General features: G+C 39.3%; 1 protein-coding gene across 2 annotated transcripts; it reads left to right on the top strand.

Moving 5' to 3' along the window:
• The first annotated feature begins 3,772 nt into the window (after positions 1-3,772).
• Positions 3,773-23,628, top strand: LOC124612964 (protein YAE1-like). Of its 2 annotated transcripts, XM_047141491.1 has the most exons (3): positions 3,773-3,952; positions 5,488-5,609; positions 22,626-23,609. In XM_047141491.1, exons 1-3 carry the CDS (start codon positions 3,869-3,871, stop codon positions 22,888-22,890), a joined length of 471 nt encoding a protein of 156 aa, XP_046997447.1. In that variant the 5' UTR covers positions 3,773-3,868; the 3' UTR covers positions 22,891-23,609. The 2 variants fall into 2 exon arrangements, with proteins under 2 accessions (XP_046997447.1, XP_046997448.1); XM_047141492.1 differs by lacking the exons at positions 3,773-3,952; positions 5,488-5,609 and adding an exon at positions 7,811-7,946 and having other exon boundaries at positions 22,626-23,628.
• Positions 23,629-25,591: the final 1,963 nt, after the last annotated feature.

Genomic DNA, 25,591 nt, shown 5'->3' with positions numbered 1-25,591 from the left:
CCAGATTGCGGGCGCTTGTTGTCGCCACGATCGTAGCCACGCCAGCGAGGAAGCTCGCCGCTGGATTGCCTTGCTGCTTCCCGATGAGTGGCGCTGAGGCAAGCGGGGACAGAGGCCGCTGAGTCGGCTACCGGCGCATCCTGACATCGCCGCAAATCTGCGGCCGTACAAGGCCGACACACATCAGTGCACTGTCTGGGTCGCTGAGGCAGCCATTCCGCTCCAAGCCATTTTGCAGACAGCGAAGTGGTGTCCTCAGCATTGCAGGACCCAGTGACGCAGATCGAGAGGAACACGGGCACTGTAGCTGGAAACAATAAATCACTTGGAAAGCTCGGACGAGTCTTAATATGGTGCCTTCTAACTCTTCCTGCTACATCTGCTGTTGCTGTTATATTCGGTGTCAGAAGTTGCCACTACAATACCATTGCGAACAACGTCTCACTTGCAGCGTCTGCCATTGGAGTTGGCTGAGCATCTCCCTGACACTTTTGTGCTTAAAATGAACCTGTAACGAAATGTCCTGCTCTTCTTTGGATCTTCTCTATTTCGTCTATGAGTCCTATTCGGTATGGATCCCATAATGAACAGCAATATTCAAGTACTGGTCAAACAAGTGTTTAGTAATCTACTTCCTTTGTTGATGGACTACATTTCCTGAGGATTCTTTCAATAAATCTCCCAATGACATCTGCCTTACTTAGATTAATTTTATGTGATAATTCCACTTCACATCACTCCACATACACTCCTTGATATTTTATGGAATTAACTAATTTCAGTGAATGGTCAGCAATTATGTAATCATAAAAGAATAGGTAATTCTGCCTATTTATGTCCAGTGCATCACATTTGTTTATGCTGAGAGGCAATTACAACTCCCTGCAACAAATGTTGATCCTTTGCAGATCTTCCTGCATTTCGCTACAATGTTCTAACATCGTGACTTCTCTGAATACAACAGCATCATGGAATTTCCGACGTTATCAGCTAGGTCCTTAATAAGTACTGTGGAAACTAATGGTCCTATAAAACTCCCCTGGGGTACCCCCAAAGTTACTTTTATGTCTGAAGACTTCTCTCCATTCAGAATGACATCCTGTGTTCTGTTTGCTAAAAACTCTTCAGTTCAATCACACAGATGGTCTGATATTTCATATACTCGTATTTTGTTCATTAGGCAGTAGTGTGGAACTGCATCAAATGCCTTCTAGAAGTCTATGAACACGGCATCTACCTGAGCGCCTCTCCTGCTTAATGAGTCTCATGGACGAACACAGTGAGCTGGGTTTCACACAATCGTTGTTTTCGGAACACATGTTGGTTCCTACAAGGAGATTTTCGGTCTCCAGAACTATGATAATTCTCTAACGTAAAACATGTTCCAAAATTCTACAACAGACCGACGTGAAAATATAGACCCATAGTTTTCTGCGTCTGTTCGACGACCCTTCTTGAAAACGGGAATGACTTATGTTTTTCCAATCATTAGGAACGTTACACTCCTCTAGAGGCCTACAGTACGCTGCTGCAGGAAGAGGAGCGAATTCTTTCACATGTTCTGTGTAGAATCCAACTGGCATCCCATCATATCCAATGGCTGTTCCCCTGCTGAGCTATTTCAGTTGTTTTTATATCACTTATTTCGATATACCACACTGAGGAGACAAAAACACAAGAGACATTGCCCCTAGTCTTCGCATAAATCCCTGTTATATTACTAAGCCACAGATCGATGATAGGAACTTCCGATAAGAGGAAAATGATGGTTACCCAACGATTGCGATGCCTCAGTGGTGACATTTATTAGATGTCGCAGTAACCATAAGGATGTGACGCCACAACTTGTATCCGAAACTTGACCAGCGATGTAGTACGAAGGACTGCTGACTAGATACACATCTAGGAAACTACAGTACGCTTGGGTACCTATAATGCGAGCAGGAAGAAGAATATCGCACGCTGTACATAATAAGCTGTGGAGTAGTGCTAATAGTCGCTCACTGGCAACAATGCAAATCACCCGGTCGTTGTTCACCTCTCGTAATTCATTTTACTTTAACTTTTCAAACTTCTGGAGGATTCTGGAGCTGGCTAGCTTACGAATATTGTGATCTGATTCAACACCCTGTGCATTTACTACCTCCACTGCCAAATAAATTTGCTTTCAGAGTGCAGTATTCGTTCATGTTTAAGAACCTGCTCTTGTAATCACTATTTAATTCTAGATCCTACATTAGAATAATGTCATCTATAGCCAATAAGTAAGATTAATAGTGAGCATTATGAACAACAAAAAACACACCAATCACGATCCAGAGACCAAATGACTGAGACATTTTATTGGCTTTGAATTTAAATAAAAAATGGACTGTTCTAATATAGTGTACAGTTTCTTTTTCCTTCAGCTGTCATTTCCTAGTCAACGAACTGATATGAACTGATCGAAATAAATTATGGCAAGACGACAAGGCCTAGGTGACAAGACGATAATGTCTACGAACAACCAACTGAAGAATGGCGATCGCTGTGAAATAATTCTAGTCTGACAAACTTTCGTGTCTGATATTTATTAACGGTAGGATCAATAACGACTCTGTCACATCAACCTTGGTCAGCACCTGCTATTTGACTTGATCTCCAGTGAGCATGAATTTTATAATTAACTGAAGATATGAGGATTTACTGTCCAGATATTGTTCATACGTACTTTTATGAGGGTTCTCAAATATCTGTAGCAGCATTTACTTAACATGTACTTAGAAAGCTGCCACATTTATTAAAACTCTTTATTCGTATTTGGGAGTGGTGGGTTAAATGCGTGTCCAGCTTTTCCGGTTTATTGTTCCAATAATTATCCCTAGCTCGTTTAGATGAGAGTTGAGGTAATGCCTTCACCAATGAAATGGTCAGTTTCTCCACTGTCCCTATAGCTCTCAAAGTTGCGTCCCATCTCGACACCAGTGAGGTGTTAAATTGCAACGTGCCTTCTTTTTTCACTCAATCTATGGAGCGGTGGAAAAGTCTTCACACCTAATAACCTGAAGTTTAGATGGAAATTGAACAATTTATTGACATTAATAGAAGAAATAGAGAAGATAGTGGAGCAACTAGCCGCAGTAATAGTTAAACAATTGCCAGATTAACTCACCGCTCTTCCTTCGCTGATATATGCAGCCTTGTGACAGCGGCCGTTCTTCTATGTTATGAAGTTCTATCACACGAATCAGTCAGGAAATCAGAGTACAATGCTTTTCATTTTTCATATTACTAACATCTGATTATACTCCGTAGCTTTATTCAGTCGACATGTCCATTCAATACTTAATAATTACGCATGTAAGAGAATATGATCAGCTGGAGAGCGTATTGTATATTCTTTGGGAAGTCTGCAAAAAGAGTCAGTCAAAGTAAAATTCACACAATGAAAATTGACATGATTATGTTGCTGCCGTTAGTAGATGGAAGTGGTATTCAGTTCTTAGAAACAAATTTGCAAACAGGAGCTTCGTACACGGAAGCCAATAATTACATGGCCAGTTTTGTTTAAGACTCTGAAGCTTACGTCGGAAGAAAGATTGGTTGATAAAATCACTTCATTCGTGAAGATGATTATTCATCATTAACTAAACGGCTCAAATAGTTATTTCGGTCAACCGTGGCTGCTATTTGTTCAACAAACGAACTTTCTCCGTGAAGTTGCGATCCATCTGTGATCCATCCATCTTGGGCTGTGCGTGTGACTGTATTATCTTTGTGTTTGAATTTCATAGACCATGACAAGTTGTCAAAAGTAAACAATAAACATACTTGTCGTCAATATTGCAAATACTACTACATGAATTCTCTATAATACAGGGTTGTGATAATGGATGACGAAAGTGATAATCCCGAGTACGACTTGATGATATCATCAAAAGACTGGCAAAAAGTGACAAACACGCATATTCAGGTTTTTATCCATTTCGTTCCGCTTGTGTACCGTAACTTTGACGTAGGATAACTATTTTACTTATTCAGCTCGACAAATATAAAACTTCGAGTACCGAAAAATGACAATTACCATTTCGCTTTCTTATAAGCTTTCACACTTAGTGTAAAATCAAAGGAAACTTGGAAAAAATGGAGAAGCACCTCGGATAAAAGTATAAAGAAAGAAATGAAAAGCCAGAATTAAGTAAAGTGTAGGAACATTTTTGAAGTTTCTTTCCACAAGAGATTACATTGTCACACATGTATCGTACATAAAATTTCCAGAAGCTTTTCTCTACGCCCGAGATTGATACCAGGGTATAATCCTATATTTTTTGAAACCTTAAGAAGAAAATAGCTATCATTGTCAGTGAAGGAAGTCTCCGTTTATTAGCGGCGCACTACATGTTGCCTTTCAGAATGCCATCATAATAGTAAGTTAATAGACACTTGGCAGTAGTATTTTGTACCTCATATAAATAAATTAATGGGACTAGTGTATTTAATAATAATAATCTAAATTAGTAAAATAGTGGTATTATAAACAATACCAAATTAAACTACTCAAAGCAAGAAGACTCGTACATTAATGGTAAAGTAACAGTGAAGGCAAGTGCAGAATAATTTGCATGGTTTCGTTATACATTACGAACATTCCACAGATACATTCTCAGTGTCTGGCTTGTAATGTAAAATAGTCATATTTACTACTCTTCTAGAATTTCGAATAGCTGATGCTGGATTCTGACTGGCACTGTAAGCCTACGTTCATTTAATCTTCCAGTTATATGAATGCTGTTGAGGGCTCTTACAGACATTTTACCACATGAAAATGTGTGTCAAAATTTCAGTTGATATTACTAAACCAAAAGCTGTTTTTATTCTGTAACTGCAGAAAAAGCCCTCACTCGGCCTACTCCCCCCCCCCCCCCCCTTATCACTTGCTTCACCTCTGACAGTGATATGTGTCTGTTGAGTGCAAAGTTAATATGTCCATTAATGTACTCACAAAACTATGTCCATCAATAGGCCTTTAGGTTTGGTAAACCAGTTCAGAGGTCAGACATAAGCAAAGACATACTACTTCCTAAATGACTATGCCAGGTGTCAGTGTTCAAATGTTCCCCTTTCAGTTGAGGACAGCTTTACGTTGTCAATCACTGTTAAAAGGCAAAATGGAAAACTTCCACTTCATTTCTCCTCTTATCTACAGTGCTTATTATATTGTTATCCTGCTCATGAATTCCATCTCTAATGACCTCATTGTTGTTAGGACATTGACACCAATCTTCCCTCTTTCCTTTTCATGAAAGTACCATTGTACTAAAGGACTCCCATACCTTTTTATTGCTTATCCTGTTACAGTGTTAGGAGTGTTTATGGCTGTTCACTGCTGAGTGCCTCTACTATATAATGTGCACTTATATTTTCTCTAGCCATTTTTTGTAATCCAGCAAGAATCAGCCGATATTGTGCTATGTATGTTTGTTTCCTAAAATTGTGTTTATCTTCCAGGCTGGTTTTAGAGAAGGTGCAGAAGAAGGAAGGAAAAATGCATTCCAGAAAGGTTTCGATGTTGGCTACACTGAAGGATTTTCAGTAGGCCACAAATTAGGTATCATCAGAGGAGTATTGAGGTTTGTTTAAAATTTATTTGTGTTAATTGTATTGTTTATGCTTTGACTTTTGACCTCAACTTATAAAGGAATGAAAAATAACTTACACACTTTCTTTTCCATGCAGGTGTGCATGTTGCCAGAGACATTCTAATGAGTCACTTGTTGCTTTAATTCTTGTGTTAACTAGTTCTGCCTTAAAACGTGATAGAGCAGTCCTGTGGACTTTGAGACATATTTAATAGTTGACACTACTAGCAATTTTTGGGAGACTAGAAGTAAGTGGATAAAATACTGGAGAATGGCCAGCAAGTGTCTGTGGGAATAGAGTGTCAATCCATACCAAGTGGTCCAAGAAAAAAATAATTGGTTGCTTGAGCATCTCAGAAAAATTTCATATTTGCTGGGTGAAACCCCGATGTTTAGTAGCCACATAAATATTTTTAAAAAAAAAATTATTGTTTATTATTTTGAAATGGAGTCTGCCCCCGGTAGCTGAGCGGTCATCGCGACAGACTGTCAATCCTAAGGGCCCGGGTTCGATTCCCGACTGGGTCTCCGCTCAGGGACTGGGTGTTGTGTTGTCCTAATCATCATCATTTCATCCCCATTGACACGCAAGTCGCCGAAGTGGTGTCAAATCGAAAGACTTGGACGAGACGAGCGGTCTACCCGACGGGAGGTCCTCGTCACATGACATTTCATTTCATTTTGAAATGGTGGCCATATTTGTTCCAGGCATCTACATTTTTTACAATTATTCAGTAGTGGATTGTTCTAAGCCTTTCACATAAAATGCATTTAGTTCAACACACTCTGGGCTGCAAATTAACATCATTATCACTTAGCTGAATGTATTCTTTAATATATTTTTAATAGTTCAAAGTTATCGGCCACTAATTAAAAAGACTCAATTTTTGAAGAGTACTTTCCAAAGAAAGATTAATTTCTCAGCTTTAATATTTTTTCTGCTATTGCACTGTGTAGTATAGTTACTTTTTGTGTAGTATCAATGGTGAGCAGCTTACACTTAAAAAATGGATTTTTTTTTAAAAAAATCCATTTTGTGGCCTGGGACCAGATAAAAATCTGAAAATTTCACAGTTAATAGACCTTTATGATATCAAACTTCAGTATAAATTTCAACTTTGAGAGTCAATTGGAAGTTATGGAAAAAAACTTACAACACGAGTCAAAAATAGGTTTTTTAAATTCTGCGATATCTAGGCTTATGGAATAAAATATATCAGTTACAGTATATAATTTAATCATATCTATGATTACTTACTTTTTTATAGAAAATAAGCGTACTAATTACATTATATTGTTTTCTTGTTATTTGTTTGTAGTACATCACTCATTGAACATTCGAGAAATTTGTTCACTCCATTTGGGTATTAGATCATAAGTTCGCCCAGTCACAGTTGTAAATTCCACTGAACACATCTTCCTTAGTACATTTTCAAGTGGTATCCAAACTTGATCCTTCTCAATTTTTTTAAAAGATGTCCTTGGTCCTGGAGAATGATAAAATATAACATGTACATCTAGGTTTTGACAGTCACTATTATCAACTTTGCCAATCCACCACTGTTCATCGTAAACACAAACCACTATGTCTTTATTTTGAAGAACCAGTTGTACAAGTTTCCCACATTGATGAAGTTCACTATCAGGTGAAGTTGATTTGATCTTATACTTCAGTAAGTTGTGTGAATGGGGTACGAAACAATGAAAAGATCGAGTGTCTTTAATTTTCTGAGAAGTATTGTACCTTTCCTTCAAGACACTGTCATAGACTTCTTGTTATTCTCATATTGTGCAAAAACACATGAAATTCCTTTGATATGTTTTTTACAGGATTCAAACGTTTCTTGAGGTGTTATGATATGATTGTCATTGGTCCACTGCAGACTTGCTTTTGTGACAGCTCGTTTTGTTGTGCCTCTGACACCATCACAAGCATTCTTCCCATGGCATGAAGTGAAAAAGTGCCATTCTACATTAAACTTGAAATCTTCTTTATGAAAGGAGATGTTAATAAAAACTTTTTTGTTTTTATATTGACTTGCTGCCCCAACTGAAAAGTAATAAGTTTTTTTATGGAAAGGTGATGCTGTTTAATGTAGTTTGTTAGTTTTAATTGAAAAATGTGCACTGCTGTAGTGTTTTGTTCCAGGTAGTCGCTTATGACAAAAGCTGTGGCTCATTAGTTTATGTTCATCTTTATAATAGAATACAGATGGATGAACTGTGGCCTGTTTGTTTACCCAGTGGTGCCATTGTACTTCATCTTGAACAACAAAGGAATAATTTTCCGAAAAGTCAGCAAGAACTTATCATTCATCAGTTGCCAAGGTGTGCTTTTTGTCTTTCAAAAATTTACTTCGAGCTTTTGCAATAAAATGACGCATTTTCAAGGTTAGCCACCAATACTTCAGAAAACTCTTCTTGCGATTTCATGACTGTCACAATTTCAGTTCTGTCTTGTCACCCATTGTTTGTATTTTATATTGTAAGGCATCAAATCGCCTTCTTTGGATTCTTCAAACATGTCAAGTAAGGCTTGTTTGCCTGGACAATCTTCACATTCTCCCTTGATCATACAATTGTAACTGTCAATACTGCATACCATAACTTACAAAAGGTCTTTATAGTCAACTCTAAGATTGGCCCCAGCTATCATCAACTTTACGTTCTGATGATACAAACAAACACAAACATTAGGGGTGCCAGATGCCCCTGCAACAATACACCATTTTGGCCCCAACTCACAAAACTTTGATCTTCCAATTTTAATGTCAGGGTTTTCTTTTTTAACTTCAGTGAATAGTTCATTTAAATTACACAATATTAACCTTTTTTGTTTTTGAATCTTAGAACCATTTTCTTTCACAGAAACGCGGTCTTTTTTGCCAGACATCAAACAGCTGTTATTGTCATCATCATAATACTTAATAACGTTATTGATTGTATTTTCATCTACCAAATTAGATGCACTTTTCTTTTGTAATGCTGGTAAAATTCCCTGTTCTTTTACTAATTGACTTGTTAACAAGACGTTCTGACACATTAAATTCATCACTAACTTTTGCTTGACTCCAAGAATTCTGCTGTAAACTGATAATCTTAATTTTATCCTCTTTGTTTGAAGTACTGCATTTAGTTTTTAGTTTTTATATCAAATCATCATATTCAGTTGGTGAAGTTTTAGAACTTCCATCTGTTTTAGTACAAATTGCATTTTGAAATGAAACTTACAAATTCTTTTTGACTGTAGCTGCCACTTTCTCAATTTTTGTAGGTCTTTTATCTTGACTTGGTTTTCTAATTTTACTAGCAGACGATATACCCAGGATTTCACAAGTTTTATCTACTTTTTTAATGGTTGCTGATAAGTCACAAAATTCTGTATCTGAGGTTTCACTGTGCTTTCTCTTGTGAATTACAAATATCTTAGATTAACATTTTGGATATAATGATTTTCCTGGTATGAGATTGACAAAAGGGCTTTTATTTTTATAATAATGATCAAATATTATTTCTCGCAGACCTTTTGTTATAGGTTTCTTATGTTTCTCAAAAGGGTCCATGCAAGACTGACCAAAAAGGTGGTGAACATTTTTAAGTGTTTCATTTCATGGTACTTGCATGTTGATTTGACCTTTTCTTCTTCACTATAATCTTCGGTTAAAGTAATGTCTTTAGGATACACTCCATACACACTTTTATGACATGCTTCATTAATAATAACACCAATAGAACACTGAGACACAATTTTTCAACTGCACACTTCAAGAACTTCTAGCGAAATGAGTGTGAGTAGACAATTGTTGGTGTATGGAGGAAGACAACAATCAGACTTGTATAGGCTTGCAGATGCAATCGTTAGCCTGCTGAAACAATGACCACAGCATTGTTTCAACATATACTCATTAGCTAGTGTAATGTGGTGTGTTACATTATGCAGTTGGTATATTTTATCTGATTAGCCTACCAGATATCACAGATGTTAAAAAACATATTTTTGACCCATGTTTGTAAGCTTTTTCCCATAACTTCCAATTGAATCCCGTAGTTGAAATTTATACTGAAGTTTGATATCATAAAGATCTATTAACAGTGAAATTTTCAGTTTTTTATCTGGTCACCCAACAAAGATATTGCAGGCCACAAAATGAAATTTTTTTTAAAAAAATCCATTTTTTAAAATAATATATTTTTTAAGTTTAAGCTGCTCACCATTGATACTCTATAAAAAGTAACTATACTATACAGTGTAGTAGCAGAAAAATATTAAAGCTGAGAAATTAATCTTTCTTTGGAAAACTACTCTTCAATAATTGAGTTTTTTTTTTAATTTGTGGCTGATAATTTTGAATTATTAAAAATATATTAAAGAATACATTCAGCTGCAAAATACTAACGCGAATTCTTTACAGACGAATGGAAAAACTAGTAGAAGCCGACCTCGGGGAAGACCAGTTTGGATTCCATAGAAATATTGGAACACGTGAGGCAATACTGACCCTACGACTTATCTTAGAAGAGAGATTAAGGAAAGGCAAATCTACGTTTGAAAGCTTTTGACAATGTGCACTGGAATACTCTCTTTCAAATTCTGAAGGTGGCAGTGGTAAAATACAGGGAGCCAAAGGCTATTTACAATTTGTACAGAAACCAGATGGCAGTTATAGGAGTCGAGGGACTTGAAAGGGAAGGGAGTGAGACAGGGTTGTAGCCTCTCCCCAATGTTATTCAATCTGTATATTGAGCAAGCAGTAAAGGAAACAATTCGGAGTAGGTATTAAAATCCATGAAGAAGAAATAAAAACTTTGAGGTTTGCCGATGACATTGTAATTCTTTCAGAGACAGCAAAGGACTTGGAAGAGCAGTTGAACGGAATGGATAGTGTCTTGAAAGGAGGATATAAGATGATCATCAACAAAAGCAAAACGAGGATAATGGAATGTAGTCGAATTAAGTCGGGTGATGCTGAGGGAATTAGATTAGAAAATGAGACACTTAAAGTAGTAGATGAGTTTTGCTATTTGGGGAGCAAAATAACTGATGACGGTCAAAGTAGAGAGGATATAAAATGTAGACTGGCAACGGCAAGGAAAGCATTTCTGAAGAAGAGAAATTTGTTAACATCGAGTATAGATTTAAGTGTCAGGAAGTCGTTTCTGAAAGTATTTGTATGGAGTGTAGCCATGTATGGAAGTGAAACATGGATGATAAATAGTTTGGACAAGAAGAGAATAGAAGCTTTTGAAATGTGGTGCTACAGAAGAATGCTGAAGATTAGATGGGTAGATCACATAACTAATGAAGAGGTATTGAATAGAATTGGGGATAAGAGGAGTTTGTGGCATAACTTGACTAGAAGAAGGGATCAGTTGGTAGGACATGTTCTGAGGCATCAAGAGATCACCAATTTAGTATTGGAGGGCAGCGTGGAGGGTAAAAATTGTAGAGGGAGACCAAGAGATGAATACTCTAAGCAGATTCAGAAAGATGTAGGTTGCAGTAGTTACTGGGAGATGAAGAAGCTTGCACAGGATAGAGTAGCATGGAGAGCTGCATCAAACTAGTCTCAGGACTGAAGACCACAACAACAACAAGTGATGATGATGTTAATTTGTAGCCCAGAGTGTGTTGAACTAAATGCATTTTATGTGAAAGGCTTAGGACAATTCACTACTGAATAATTGTAAAAAAATGTAGATGCTTGCAAATACAAAAAAACACATGCAGCCTGGAACAAATATGGCCACCATTCCAAAATAATAGACAATAAATTTTGAAAAAAATATTTTTGTGACTATCAAACATTGGGAATTCACCTAGCAAATATAATTTTTTTCTGAGTGCTGGACCACTTTGTATGGATTGACCCTAGAGTAACAGTAAAGGATTCTGGTTGAGGTATTCATAAGTACTCTTAATAAAAATATTTTGGTGGAATATTTTGTGATTTCAAAAGTGAACAGATCCTCAGGCCAAACTGACAGTTCAGACTAGTGCTGATAATAGATTGGTTTTTCCAGGGGCATAGATTTTGCCCGAAATGGCAAAATCTCCAATTTCCTCCATTTGAACGGGAAGCACAGGAAGCTCATATAGGTGGAACAAACATGCTTCAGTTTCCCTTGGAAGTTATTGATACATTTGTGTACAGAACATCTTCATAAAGTTTTGTTTTTATTTGTGGTTCAGAAGGTTAAATTTGTAGATGAAAAGAAAAGTCTCTAAAATATACAGCTATCTTTTGAACAGAATGCCCAAATTCATAATAGTGTAATCTGTGTATAACTGGCTTGGTATTAAATGGAATGCTTCTGGGTGTTCAGTGTATTGTTGATTCCATTTACTATATAATATTTTAATGGCCAACCCAGGTGTCCTCATCAGATATTGCAAGCAGTTGTTATGTGCACTTTCTTCATGGTCTACAACAAGATGTTATGTAAAATGGAATCAGTAACATCGCTAAGAACAGAAAACATAACATTAATCAATTACACCAAGAAAACCTGAGAGATGATGGGGCTAGGTGTTTGGTTTGAAATAATTTTTTTCTCTGATAGGACGTATATGTTACAAGGGTGAAAAAAAGATCTGTTAATTGTGATTTAATTTAAATAGCAGTAATATTGTCAGGTCTAAACGACAATAAAAGCCCAAATCTGAAGACAAAGTCGTCAATGAAAGTCATCACTTAGTACCGAAAGCACTTATCTTACTGACACTGCCATGCACCCAGAACCAAGTAGTATCCTTAGTGGAGAACACGGTAGATTATTCCAGAATGCAGTATTTATACAAACATTGAATATTTCAGAATATACAAACATAAAATATTTTAAGGGGGTTTGAAACGCCAACCCGCAGCTAGCTAGTAAGTGAAACCATACTACATGCACCACAACCTGCAGCAATGCTCCTTCTCCTGAAGAAACGGCAACCCACTGTTTCAGAAGTTCTCAATGGGGCCAGCTACAGCACCCTGGATCTAGCTCTTCTCAAGGCTTCTCTGTATCCTGGTGCTGGGGAATCCTCATGTTGTTACATCCTTGTCACTATGAAGGTAGCCCCTCCCATTAAAGCTTTGTGATTGTCAAATGTCTTCAGTTTCCTTGAACCTCTCACCATCAATATGCTCTTCTGATTGAAGTACGGATTCATATGGAGGACGTGCATGACATCTATGTGCTTTTGTCTTCTTGATGAAGGGTCAAAATCCTCAATTTGATATGTGGCATTTGACAGGCAGTGGAGGATGTAATATGGTCTAGAGTAGTGTTTTAGTAAATTTTCTGACCATCCAACTTTCTTCTTGTGCCTAAAAATCCATAACAAGTCTCCCAGGCTGTATTTCGCTGGCCATTGCATGGCATTATGGTACTCTTGGTCTTTCTCCTGGGCGTCGAGTATCCATATGCGAGCCAGCTCTTTTGTTCATTGGTCCCAGTGAAGAGATGTTTCATGTAGTCATCCTGTCATCCAATTGAAATGAGAACAGTATATTCATTATAATTTCAGTCTGTTGACTCTGGAGCAACACCGACAATGTGAAACCTGTAGTGTCTTGCTTCACTGTGTTGTTTGCGAATGTGATGATACTGGTAGGCAGTTGTCATCTTGTAGGGGATGTCTCAACGTGAAATTACCTAGGCACGATTGGAAAACTTGTCCATGATCAGAGATCAGAGATCATCACACAAGATGCTCTATGCTTCAGAATTATGTCTTTTATAAGCACCTTTGCAATTACCAGAGCTTCAGCAGTTGGCACTGCTTTGGTGATAGCATAGTGGGTGTGGTACCCAGTGCGGCATATCATATATCGGTTTCCACTTGTTGGCTTTGGGAACCTCTCCACAAGGTCAATTACAATTCAGTGGGTGGGGCTGCTGCAGCCAGTATCAGTATCAGATGGGAGGTAATTACAACGCATGCTTCCATTGTTGGCATTCCTTACAGTAACTCACAGTGTGTCCAATGGATTGGTACAGACCCAGCCAGTGATACATGCATCTGATTCTGTCTAGATTCTTCATGAATCCCAGGTGACCAGATGTTGAAGCGTCATGGAAAATACTTTGGAATAGGTGGCCATAAACGAGTGGAGATGCTGAACAACCATTTCAGTGCCTTTGGATTATAGTTCCTCTTGTACAGTGTTCAGGTTATTAATTGGAATTCTCCTTTGACCAGTTCCTCCTCCTTCAAAGCTTTTATGTTTCCAGCAGTGCTGAATCTTCTATCTATTCAGTAGCAATTTTATTTATTGCAGCAATGACTGAGATTTGATCCACACCATTGTGTTATGCCAGTGGAAGACATTCAGTGACAATATGTTTGCATCCACACTTTTGTACCACTGTGACACTGAACACCTGAAGTCTTATTGCCCATCTCACTCATGATCCTGATGGATCATTCAGGCCAGTCACCCAGCGTAGAGAATGGCAATCTGTCACAACAATAAATTATTTGCCTCATAAATATGATTGGAACTTAGTGAGAGCCCAAGCAGTTCCAAAGCACTCTTTCTTGGTTATAGAGTAGCTCATTTTGGACTGAGTGAGTACTATGAAAGCATAGGCTATCAACTTTCCAGCACCTTCCTGTATTTGTACTAGGACTGTCCCTATCTCAAACACGAATGTCAGTGTGAAGTTCTGTCTCAGCATTTTCAGCATACAGTGTTAGAACTGGACAAGATGTTAGCACTTCCTTAAGGATAAGGGAATATTTTTCTTGTACCTCATTTGAGATTAACTTGGGATCTCCATGGGTGCACTTGGTGCAAAAGCCCTTTAGGAAACATGAGTAGTATGAGCACATTCTGAGAAAACTTCTCACAAATGTGCCAAATATTTGGAAAATTGGTGACCACTATTTTTTCTGGATCTGGGCACTCTATTGCCATTCACTAGGTGCCCCAAGGTTTTTATTTCTTGGATGTTGAAGAGGCACTTTTTTGGATGCAGGTGTAGGTCTGCTGTCTGAACACACTTCAAAATGGTAGTTGGATGACTTAGATGTCCTTCAAATATCTTAAAAAACGACAATGTCATCTAGATAGTGGACCCATGTCATCCATTTAATGTGTCAAGACAGGTTGTCCGTCGTACATTTGAAGGTGGCGGTAGTGTTACATAGTCCAGACAGCATAACTTACTGTCAGAAGTTACGAAGGCAGTCTTTTCCCACTCAGCCTAGTCAACTTCAGTTTGCCAGAAGCATGCCTATAGATGAGAAATAGTTTGCTCCTTTCAAGGAGTCCAAAGTTTCAACAACCTGCATCAGTGGGTACGTATCTAACGTCGTGATTGGTAGTCAACACAGAAATGTCATGTGCCGTACTTCTTCACTACAACCACAGGAGAGGACCTTCTGGAGGTTCAGTGATACCATCTTGTAGCATCTTCTCCCCTTACTCCCAGATTATCTGTTGTTCAGTTGGTGACAACCACTGGCTAATTGGTGGATGATCCCCAGTGTTGGTACAGTGTTTTGCCTTGGGTTTCTTTTTCTGCCTCTTGTCCACTCCAGATTTTCGAGCATCCAAAAACGTAGCTCAGACCAGCTGCCACTTGCTGGCATTGTTCCTCTGTCAGGTTAGATCCTATTGACACACTGATAGCAGTTTCCTCCTCTGTGTTCTCTCTATTAGTAGTGGAGCATGATTCTTCATCTGTGACATTAAGCTGTCCATCCTGGACTGATTCAGCTGTCCTTTAGAGTTGATATGTGGATGCTTGTGATGATTAGTGATCCAGAGTTCTCCTTGACCACCAACATTGCTGGCATGGAGATTTCTTGAGTTGCTTTGATGGTGACTGGAACTTGCCTTGATGATGGTGGTGGGATAACAATGTCTTCACCAGCAAACAACTGCCGAGACCAGTCTTTGTTAAGCGTGCTTGTCAGTCTAGAGCTCTGATAATCTTGATTATCAGAGTAGCTCATCAGAAGATTATCTTGGGAATTTGTCACTGTATAGAGTAGGGTAAACATAGTCATGTGTAGGGACTGTGGTTGTTGTGAGCGGACGCAAGGAGAATTGGCCACTCTTCGGGGGCAGGTGGAGGCTTTGTCTGTTAGGCTCATCGAGCTCGAGGCGCAGGCGTCGGCTCGTAGTGGCGTTGGGGCAACTGTGGTGAGACCTATGCCTACTTCGGTGGCCTTGGAATCACATGGAACCCCTGATGTCGCTGCGTCTTCCGGCAGTGAGCATCTTACCGGTCAGCCATCACTCCAGGGTGAATGGCGGACAGTGGTGGGCTCGCGCGTGCCTGGCCGAAAGGCGAAGGTGGGATCTGGCCGCGTGGCAGCTGCCTTACCCCTTTCCAACAGGTACGGGGTGCTTCCTAGTGGTGATGACATCGTTTCCGAGCCACCACAGGATGCCTCGCCTGTTGGGCCAGTGGCCGATTCTCCGGCAAGGTCCCGACAGTCACAGAGGGCGGGCCTATTAGTTATAGGGAGCTCCAACGTTAGGCGGGTTATGGAGCCCCTCAGGAAAATAGCGGGTAGGTCGGGGAAGAATGCCAGTGTGCACTCGGTGTGCTTGCCGGGGGGTTTCGTCCGTAATGTGGAGGAGGCCCTTCCGGCAGCTATTGAACGCACTGGGTGTGACCGGCTGCAAATAGTAGCACATGTCGGAACGAATGACGCCTGCCGCTTGGGTTCTGAGGCCATCCTTGGTTCCTTCCGGCGGCTGGCTGATTTGGTGAAGACAACCAGCATCGCACGCGGAGTGCAAGCTGAGCTTAATATCTGCAGCATAGTGCCCAGAGTCGATCGCGGTCCTCTGGTTTGGAGCCGTGTGGAGGGTCTAAACCAGAGGCTCAGACGACTCTGCGACTATAATGGTTGCAAATTCATCGACCTCCGTTATTGGGTGGAGAACTGTAGGGCCCCCCTAGACAGGTCAGGCGTGCACTACACACCGGAAGCAGCTACTAGGGTAGCAGAGTACGTGTGGCGTGCACATGGGGGTTTTTTAGGTTAGAGGGACCCCCCCTTGGGCGAAACGATAAAATACCTGACGGCTTACCAGAGAGGACATTATCATCGTTGATAAAGAACGTCCGTCCTCAGAGACCAAAAACAGGAAAAGTTAACGTAATATTGGTAAACTGCAGGAGTATCCAGGGCAAGGTTCCTGAATTAGTATCTCTTATTGAAGGAAATAGTGCGCATATAGTATTAGGAACGGAAAGTTGGTTAAAACCGGAAGTGAACAGTAACGAAATCCTAGACACAGAATGGAATATATACCGCAAGGATAGGATAAACGCCAATGGTGGAGGAGTATTTATAGCAGTAAAGAATTCAATAATATCCAGTGAAGTTATTAGCGAATGCGAATGTGAAATAATCTGGGTTAAGTTAAGTATCAAAGGTGGGTCAGATATGATAGTCGGATGCTTCTATAGACCACCTGCATCAGCAACCGTAGTAGTTGAGCGCCTCAGAGAGAACCTGCAGAACGTCGTGAAGAAGTTTCGTGATCATACTATTGTAATAGGGGGAGACTTCAATCTACCAGGTATAGAATGGGATAGTCACACAATCAGAACTGGAGCCAGGGACAGAGACTCTTGTGACATTATCCTGACTGCCTTGTCCGAGAATTACTTCGAGCAGATAGTTAGAGAACCAACTCGTGAAGCTAACGTTTTAGACCTCATAGCAACAAATAGACCGGAACTTTTCGACTCCGTGAATGTAGAAAAGGGTATCAGTGATCATAAGTCAGTGGTTGCATCAATGACTACAAGTGTAATAAGAAATGCCAAGAAAGGAAGGAAAATATATTTGCTTAACAAGAGTGATAGGGCACAAATCGCAGAATATCTGAGTGACCACCATCAAACGTTCATTTCTGAGGAAGAGGATGTGGAACAAAAATGGAAAAAATTCAGAAACATCGTCCAGTACGCCTTAGATAAGTTCGTACCGACTAAGGTCCAAAGCGAGGGGAAAGATCCACCGTGGTATAACAATCATGTACGAAAGGTACTACGGAAACAAAGAAAGCTTCATCATAGGTTTAAGAGTAGTCGAATCATAGCTGATAAGGAAAAGCTGAATGAAGCGAAAAAGTGCGTAAAGAGAGCAATGAGAGAAGCATTCAACGAATTCGAACATAAAACATTGGCAAACAATCTAAACAAGAACCCTAAAAAGTTTTGGTCATATGTAAAATCGGTAAGCTGATCTAAATCCCCTATTCAGTCACTCGTTGACCACGATGGCACCGAAACAGAGGACGACCAAAGAAAGGCAGAAATACTGAATTCAGTGTTCCGAAACTGTTTCACTGCGGAAAATCGTAACACGGTCCCTGACTTCAGCCGTCGCACGGACGCCAAAATGGAAAATATTGAAATAAACGATATCGGAATTGAAAAACAACTGCTATCACTTAGTAGCGGAAAAGCATCCGGACCAGACGAGATACCCTTAAGATTCTACAGTGATTATGCTAAAGAACTTGCCCCCTTTCTATCAGCAATTTATCGTAGATCGCTGGAAGAACGTAAAGTACCTAGCGACTGGAAGAAAGCGCAGGTCGTTCCCATTTTCAAGAAGGGTCATAAATCAGATGCGAATAATTATAGGCCTATTTCGCTTACGTCAATCTGTTGTAGAATAATGGAACATGTTTTGTGTTCTCGTATTATGACGTTCTTAGATAATACAAATCTCCTTCATCATAACCAACATGGATTCCGCAAACAGAGATCATGTGAAACTCAGCTCGCCCTATTTGCCCAAGAAATTCACAGTGCCGCAGACACTGGCGAGCAGATTGATGCCATATTCCTGGACTTCAGGAAGGCATTTGATATGGTTCCGCACTTACGTTTAGTGAAAAAAATACGAGCTTACGGAATATCGGACCAGGTTTGTGATTGGTTTCAGGATTTCCTAGAAGAAAGAACACAACATGTCATTCTTAACGGTTCAAAATCTGCAGATGTAGAGGTAATTTCGGGAGTACCGCAGGGAAGCGTGATAGGACCTTTATTGTTTACAATATACATAAATGACTTAGTTGACAACATCGGTAGCTCCGTGAGGCTATTTGCAGATGACACGGTTGTCTACAAGAAAGTAGCAACATCAGAAGACTCGTACGTACTCCAGGAGGACCTGCAGAGGATTAATGCATGGTGCGACAGCTGGCAGCTTTCCCTAAACGTAGATAAATGTAATATAATGCGCATACATAGGGGCAGAAATCCATTCCAGTACGATTATGCCATAGGTGGTAAATCATTGGAAGCAGTAACGACCGTAAAATACTTAGGAGTTACTATCCGGAGCGATCTGAAGTGGAATGATCACATAAAACAAATAGTGGGAAAAGCAGGTGCCAGGTTGAGATTCATAGGAAGAATTCTAAGAAAATGTGACTCATCGACGAAAGAAGTAGCTTACAAAACGCTTGTTCGTCCGATTCTTGAGTATTGCTCATCAGTATGGGACCCTTACCAGGTTGGATTAATAGAAGAGATAGACATGATCCAGCGAAAAGCAGCGCGATTCGTCATGGGGACATTTAGTCAGCGCGAGAGCGTTACGGAGATGCTGAACAAGCTCCAGTGGCGGACACTTCAAGAAAGGCGTTACGCAATACGGAGAGGTTTATTATTGAAATTACGAGAGAGCACATTCCGGGAAGAGATGGGCAACATATTACTACCGCCCACATATATCTCGCGTAATGATCACAACGAAAAGATCCGAGAAATTAGAGCAAATACGGAGACTTACAAGCAGTCGTTCATCCCACGCACAATTCGTGAATGGAACAGGGAAGGGGGGATCAGATAGTGGTACAATAAGTACCCTCCGCCACACACCGTAAGGTGGCTCGCGGAGTACAGATGTAGATGTAGATGTAGATGATCTTCCATGTAGTCTTCTTTAACTGACAAAGATAAACACTCAACACTGCAGAAAAGAAGTAAACTAGCAAATGGGTAGGTTGGCCATTATTGATGATGTCAGTGAGATTTGCTGACATTGTAGTGACTGTCATCCCTGGAAGATTTGCATCTTTGGGGGCCTAACATTCATAGATGGTCACCTTGCTTAGTCTTCCTGACGTTGGCTGCTGGGCACGTGGCTAGTACCTCTGTACAGTGACAGGGAATGGCCATGGCATTTTGAGGAGCGACATTGTTCAGAGTACAAAAGTAGACTTAGTTCCACAGGTCAACTACAATCATGTGCAGCTGATTGACATGAATAGAACATTTCAGTGGTTGACATCTAGCGGTGTAGTAGTAGTCGGAAACTCTTCTTTCTGTGCAGTAGCATACAGTGTGTCCAGGCCATCAAAAGAGGAAACACACCATCATGTTATCTTCCATCCTCCAAATGTCTGTTCTTCAGTGTGGTTTGTACTTGGCATGGGAATTGGTTGTACATGTTTTGGTCATTCTCTGCAGTAGTGTGCAACATGTCCAGGGTGTCCACAGTGGAAACACTATCATGTTATTCTCTGTCCTTCAAATGTCTGTTCCTCTGTATGCATTTTATTTGGCGTAGGAGTTGGTTGTACCTGTGTTGGTCAGGTGTTAGGTTGTCATTTGATGGCTGCATCACAAGTCTGAGATGGCAGAGTCCATTCTTCCTGGCGCATTTGGCTGGTGGTGTTGTATGCCTCCCATTTGTTGTTGTCATTTGATGGCTGCGTCACAATTCGGAGATGGCAGAATCCATTCTTTCTGGTGTGGTTGGCTGGTGGTGCTGTATGCCTCCCACAACCCATGGTCAGTTCCTCAGTGAACTTGTATGCATGTCATTGTGTCATGTGAAAGTGTTTCTATGGCTTGTTCTTGATGTGCCTCATCTTGTTTAATGCATATCACCAGTTGATTAACTTACAGAAATGAGTGTTTCAAAGTTGTCATGGGGAAGCTTTTCAATCTTCTTGACCCAGGCTCCTGAATATTATCCTTATCTTATCTCCTTTGTTGTACTGACATTCTGATGAATTTTTCATATTCTATTTTTTTTGTTACTACAAAGTATAGTTAGCTAAGCAACAATAATGTTATATTCTACTAATTGTATTTCACTGTGAGTTATATCTTTAGTCAGAGTATGTTTCATTGTCCACATGTAATATCCATTTTTGTGTTCCAGTATGTCAATAAAGTCAAGATAATATTTATGTTTGAAGTCTGTGTGTTCATTTAGTATTTCGTTCAGATAGTTTTTTAAATGTGTGTATATACCCAATTCTCCAGATATTTTCTAGTTAAACTGCATTACAAATACTGCGCAGAATACTGAAAGAACTTTTATGAACATATTTGAATAATTGGAGAGATATATATGTACAAAGGACTATCCAGACAAAATACTAAATGAACACACAAATTTAAACATAAATATTATCTGGAAAACTTTGTCGACATACTGGAACACGAAAATGGATAGTAAAGCAACACTTTTTTTTTCTGAAAGCAAATTGCTTTTATTCTGGATTCCAGTACACCATATTATTCCCCGCTGTTCTGGTTATAGAACCCTATTTTTCAACTTAATCTCAGTTCAATACAATGGCCTTATGCCATCTGACTGGAAGGGCCTGTATACCCACATGGTACCACTCTACTGGTCAACGCCGGAACTAGCATCTTTCTATATCAATAGCCAGTAAGCTCTCCATCATCCATGTACTACTTCCCACAGAGTGCATCCTTCATTGGGCCAAACAGATGGAAGTCATAACATGCAAGATCTGGACTGTAGGGTTGATGAGGAAGAACATTACAGTGAAGTTTCGTGAGTTGCTCTCGGGTGTGCAAACTTATCTGAATCCTTGCATCCAGTTCAGCAGTGAGGTGTTTGTGGTATGTTGATTACCTTAAATGAGTGTGTCCGCACATTCCAACATTGCAGGAGTCTCAGCTGTGTGTGGCTGGTCTGCGCTTGGGTGTTCGGACAGGGGTGCGTGACATCACTGCGATGATGACAGACACCTCAACTCAGGACTCTGCATGCTTTTGCTCACTATCATGGACATTTTGCAACCACCAGTGAATATCTGTGATGCTCTGGTTTTCCTTCAAAAGAATCTCCTCCATTACAGGTACCATTTTTGAAGGCTTTGTATAGTGCCACCACATATCAGAACTTCATGAAACTATTGGGGCTGAAGCAGGAATATTACACAATGTCCCACAGCAAATTCTGCATTTTTTCAACCAAAATTAGCCTAGAAAAGAAAGTATTACCTTACTAACTGAACATCCCTGTTGCATACAGGCAACAAAACATACTCAGACCAAAGACATAATTCACAAGAAAGTTCAATCAGTGAAATATAACATTATCATTGCTTAGCTATTATTATCTGCAAACATATAGCAGAAGAGTTAACAAACTGTCAAATAAATGTGAAATTTGAACAAACTATCAAGAAACAGACCAAACATGTTCCATAGTTTATAATTATTACATGTCACATAAGCTTATGAATGAGACAGTGATAGTTTACTATAGGTGCAATGCGGACATCAAGTCAAACTAGACATAAGTATTAGTGTACTATTCCAAAGTATAATTATTCACATGGACTATCACCATATGTGAAGATAGTTTCACCAGTGTTATTCACAGTTTACTTGAGAATGGCAGTAAAGCTCAACAGCTGTCGTAATAAAGAATATTAAATTTATTGCATGTAGTCTGGACCTATACTTTTCAAAATGCCATATTGTGACATACTATGCTGCAGGCCCAATAGAAAGAAAAACACTTGTTACAGTTTGCAGCCCTCTTTCTTTTTTACTTTATATTGAATGAAGACAGCCATTCACTCCAAAACTAACCTACAACACTCATCACACATTTTTTAAGCTTGTTACTGTTGCCCATAGTATTTGTATCTAGTTTTGATATTCCCCGACAATCTTTAGTTGTGTAATGGGAACATAATTTGTCACCACTCCACATACATAAAAATTATAACATTCTTCCTTCTTTCCCCCCAGTGTTCTTCAGAATGATACTGGACATTCACCAGCACCAAGCAAAGAAGAGGAAAAAAGATGCAAGCCTCTCGGCAACCCATTAATAGATATTTGCAAACTTTGTGAAGAAGACAATCAGAACCATGAATCTCCTACAGATGTTTCTGAAGTACGCTTAAAACAAGAAAGGATATCAGCTGAAAAAATTAAAGAATTAAAAGACCAGCATGCAGAACAATTTACTAAATTTGGTATTGTAATAGATGACATTATGGGTACTAAATAACGACCATAGAATAGTCTCCTACAATTTTTTTTCTGGTGCCAAGTGTGTAAAATGTCATATGGGCATAGCTGACTGATAAAATTGTGAGCATATTCTTTTGTGTATTTTTTGTTACAGTTGCTAATTAATACTCCAAAAACCAGAACGACAAAAGCATGATTTTAAAAACTTAATAAGTTACAGTAGTAAGTAACATGTAAAACAAATATCTGGTATAGTTCTGGATTCATTGCACTAGCTTGTAAAAGAATTTGCAACCAATTTTCCTATTTACTTGATTGAACAGAAGAAAAAAAAGTGTTTTACCACTACCTACAATGCCAATATAAAAATAGTTGTTTATTAATTACTTATGACTGACTTGACATTTACTTAAAAAATGATATACGAAGAAGGCTGAAAACATGATGCAGCTACAAAAGAGCAACTTTTTCACTTGTTCTTTTCTTTAAAATAATCAGACCTTTTTCAAATTGTTATATTAGTTTGTTATTTATAGTTGTATTATGTTTTGTATTTGAGTATAAAAGAATAATTGAATATATTTATTTTAATATAAAAGCTCTACCTTTGTTTTGTCAGCTTTGAACTTCAGGCATTTCCAATTCAAAGGAAAGACTTTCTTTGTTGAATATACTTTTAAAATCCAATGAGAAGCATTTTTATGTTAAACATACTGCATATATGCTGTGAAACACATTGTACCAAATTGTTACATTTAATATGTAATTAAAATAAATCTTGAATGATATTTTCACTCTGCAGCGGAGTGTGCGCTGATATGAAACTTCCTGGCAGATTAAAACTGCGTGCCGGACCGAGACTCGAACTTGGGACCTTTGCCTTTCGTGGGTAAGTGCGGACCGAGACTCAAACTCGGGACCTTTGCCTTTCACGTCAAGTGCTCTACCAGCACTTGCCCATGAAAGGCAAAGGTCCCGAGTTCGAGCCTCGGTCCGGCACACAGTTTTAATCTGCTAGGAAGTTTCAAGCTAAATCTTGTATTTTTTCATTCATTTATATCTGTTGATGCCCACGACTTTTTCCTCAAATGAATTTTAATATATTCTCCAGTCTTATTTTTCTCATACAGTGTGAAATTAAATGCATAGCTCATCTATATTTATCAGGCTCATTATTTTATGGGAAATACATCTATGTTTACACAATAGTTCAAAAGCTACAGCTCAGCAAGGGGCTCTGGATGAGTAATTTCTTTGCTTTTATTTTCATAAACCAGTCTTATCACTAATTTAATATTAGTCTGTGTTCGTGTCTGTCACTTTGTTAGGAAAATTAGGTATTGTATTGTAACCAGGTCCAGTGCTACCTTGTTTTGACTATTATCCTCATTTCCTAGTCCAACATAGAAAGAAATGAAAATGACACTGTACGAAATGATAGGAGGAAAGTCACCAGGTATGGATGAAGTAAGTGTCGAAATTGTGAAGGCAGCAGGGGCAGTATCGTGTCATGAGGGTTGTGAAAAGTGAGTAGAAGACTCCGGAAGATTGGAAGAGGGAGCTAATTGTCACTATATTCAGGAAAGGGAACGGGAAGGATTGTAGAAACTACAGGGGTCGCACAGATACCACACTGTGCCAAGGTATAAGAATATAAAGAAGTGTCAAGAACAGCATGGCTTTGGACCTGGTAGGACTCAACTGTTGACATTATATTTGCAGTGAGGCAGCCCCAGCAGCATCACTATGAATTTGGGGAAGGCCTTGTGATGGCCTTTCTTTGTATGGAAAAGACACTTGATAGTGTCTATGGAAGAAAGGCCTGGGAAGCACTAAAAAAGAAGGGACTGGGAAAAAGAAGACAACAAGCTGAATGGAGGAGGTGTACTGTGGAAAATTGAGTAGTGTGGAAGTTGGAAATGAAAGGATGGATTGGTTTCAGCAAACAAGTGGTGTGAAATGGGGAAGTGCATTGTCACCTCTCCTCTTCATTATGGTCTTCAATGAGATAATGACTAAGGAGGCAGAAAAAACTGGAGAAGACAAGGTGAAAGCAATGATATTTGCAGATGACTAGATGGGGAAACAAGGAGGAGGAGAGGAACAGCCAGATACCAGGGAAGAAACCAAGAGACAGGTGGTTGATTTGGAGGAAGGGACCAAACAGCAAGGTAATCAGTCCCATCAGATTAGGGAAGGAAGTTGGTCATTCCCTTTCAAAGGAAACATCCCACCATTTGCGTGAAGTCATTTAGGGGAATCACAGAAGACCTTTATCAGGATGGCTGGATGTGGGTTTGGGCTGTCATCCTCCTGTATGTGAGTCCAGTGTGCGCCATCTCAGCGGGGCTGAGAGACTGTGAGGAATTAAATTTAATGCAAACAAATGTGAGATCCTTGGTAAGAAAGAACGACCAGCTAGTGGAATATGGATTGGAGGTGAACAATTGAAGAATGTGGAAAGTGCTAAGTACATGTGAAGTGTGATGGGGGAAAATGGAAGAAATAAGAAAAAGGTTGGTGAAAATGGCAAACAGGCAGAAGCATTTCTCCGAATTGTTGAAAGCTTGGTTTGGAACAAAGACATCCCACAAAAAAGTTAAGAAGTAATATACTGTATAGAAGTTACGACATCCCAATACTGACCTATGCATCTGAAACCCAGGTAATGAAGAAAAGAGGTGTAAGCAGACTACAGGCATGTGAAGTGAAGTTCCTCAGACAGGATAGGAGTAACA

The sequence above is a fragment of the Schistocerca americana genome, chromosome 4, assembly GCF_021461395.2.
Source record: "Schistocerca americana isolate TAMUIC-IGC-003095 chromosome 4, iqSchAmer2.1, whole genome shotgun sequence".
In the NCBI taxonomy this organism is placed as follows: Eukaryota; Metazoa; Arthropoda; class Insecta; order Orthoptera; family Acrididae; genus Schistocerca; species Schistocerca americana.
Note: the sequence above shows the minus strand (reverse complement) of the source record. Positions and strands in the feature narration are given on the sequence as shown.

Bases quoted from the DNA above. Each gene is read 5' to 3' on its own strand.
- LOC124612964 (XM_047141491.1), top strand. From the start codon at position 3,869: ATGGATGACGAAAGTGATAATCCCGAGTACGACTTGATGATATCATCA. The intron at 3,953-5,487 runs GTTTTTATCCAT...TTTATCTTCCAG, and splicing joins TGACAAACACGCATATTCAG to GCTGGTTTTAGAGAAGGTGC. The intron at 5,610-22,625 runs GTTTGTTTAAAA...CTTTCCCCCCAG, and splicing joins ATCATCAGAGGAGTATTGAG to TGTTCTTCAGAATGATACTG.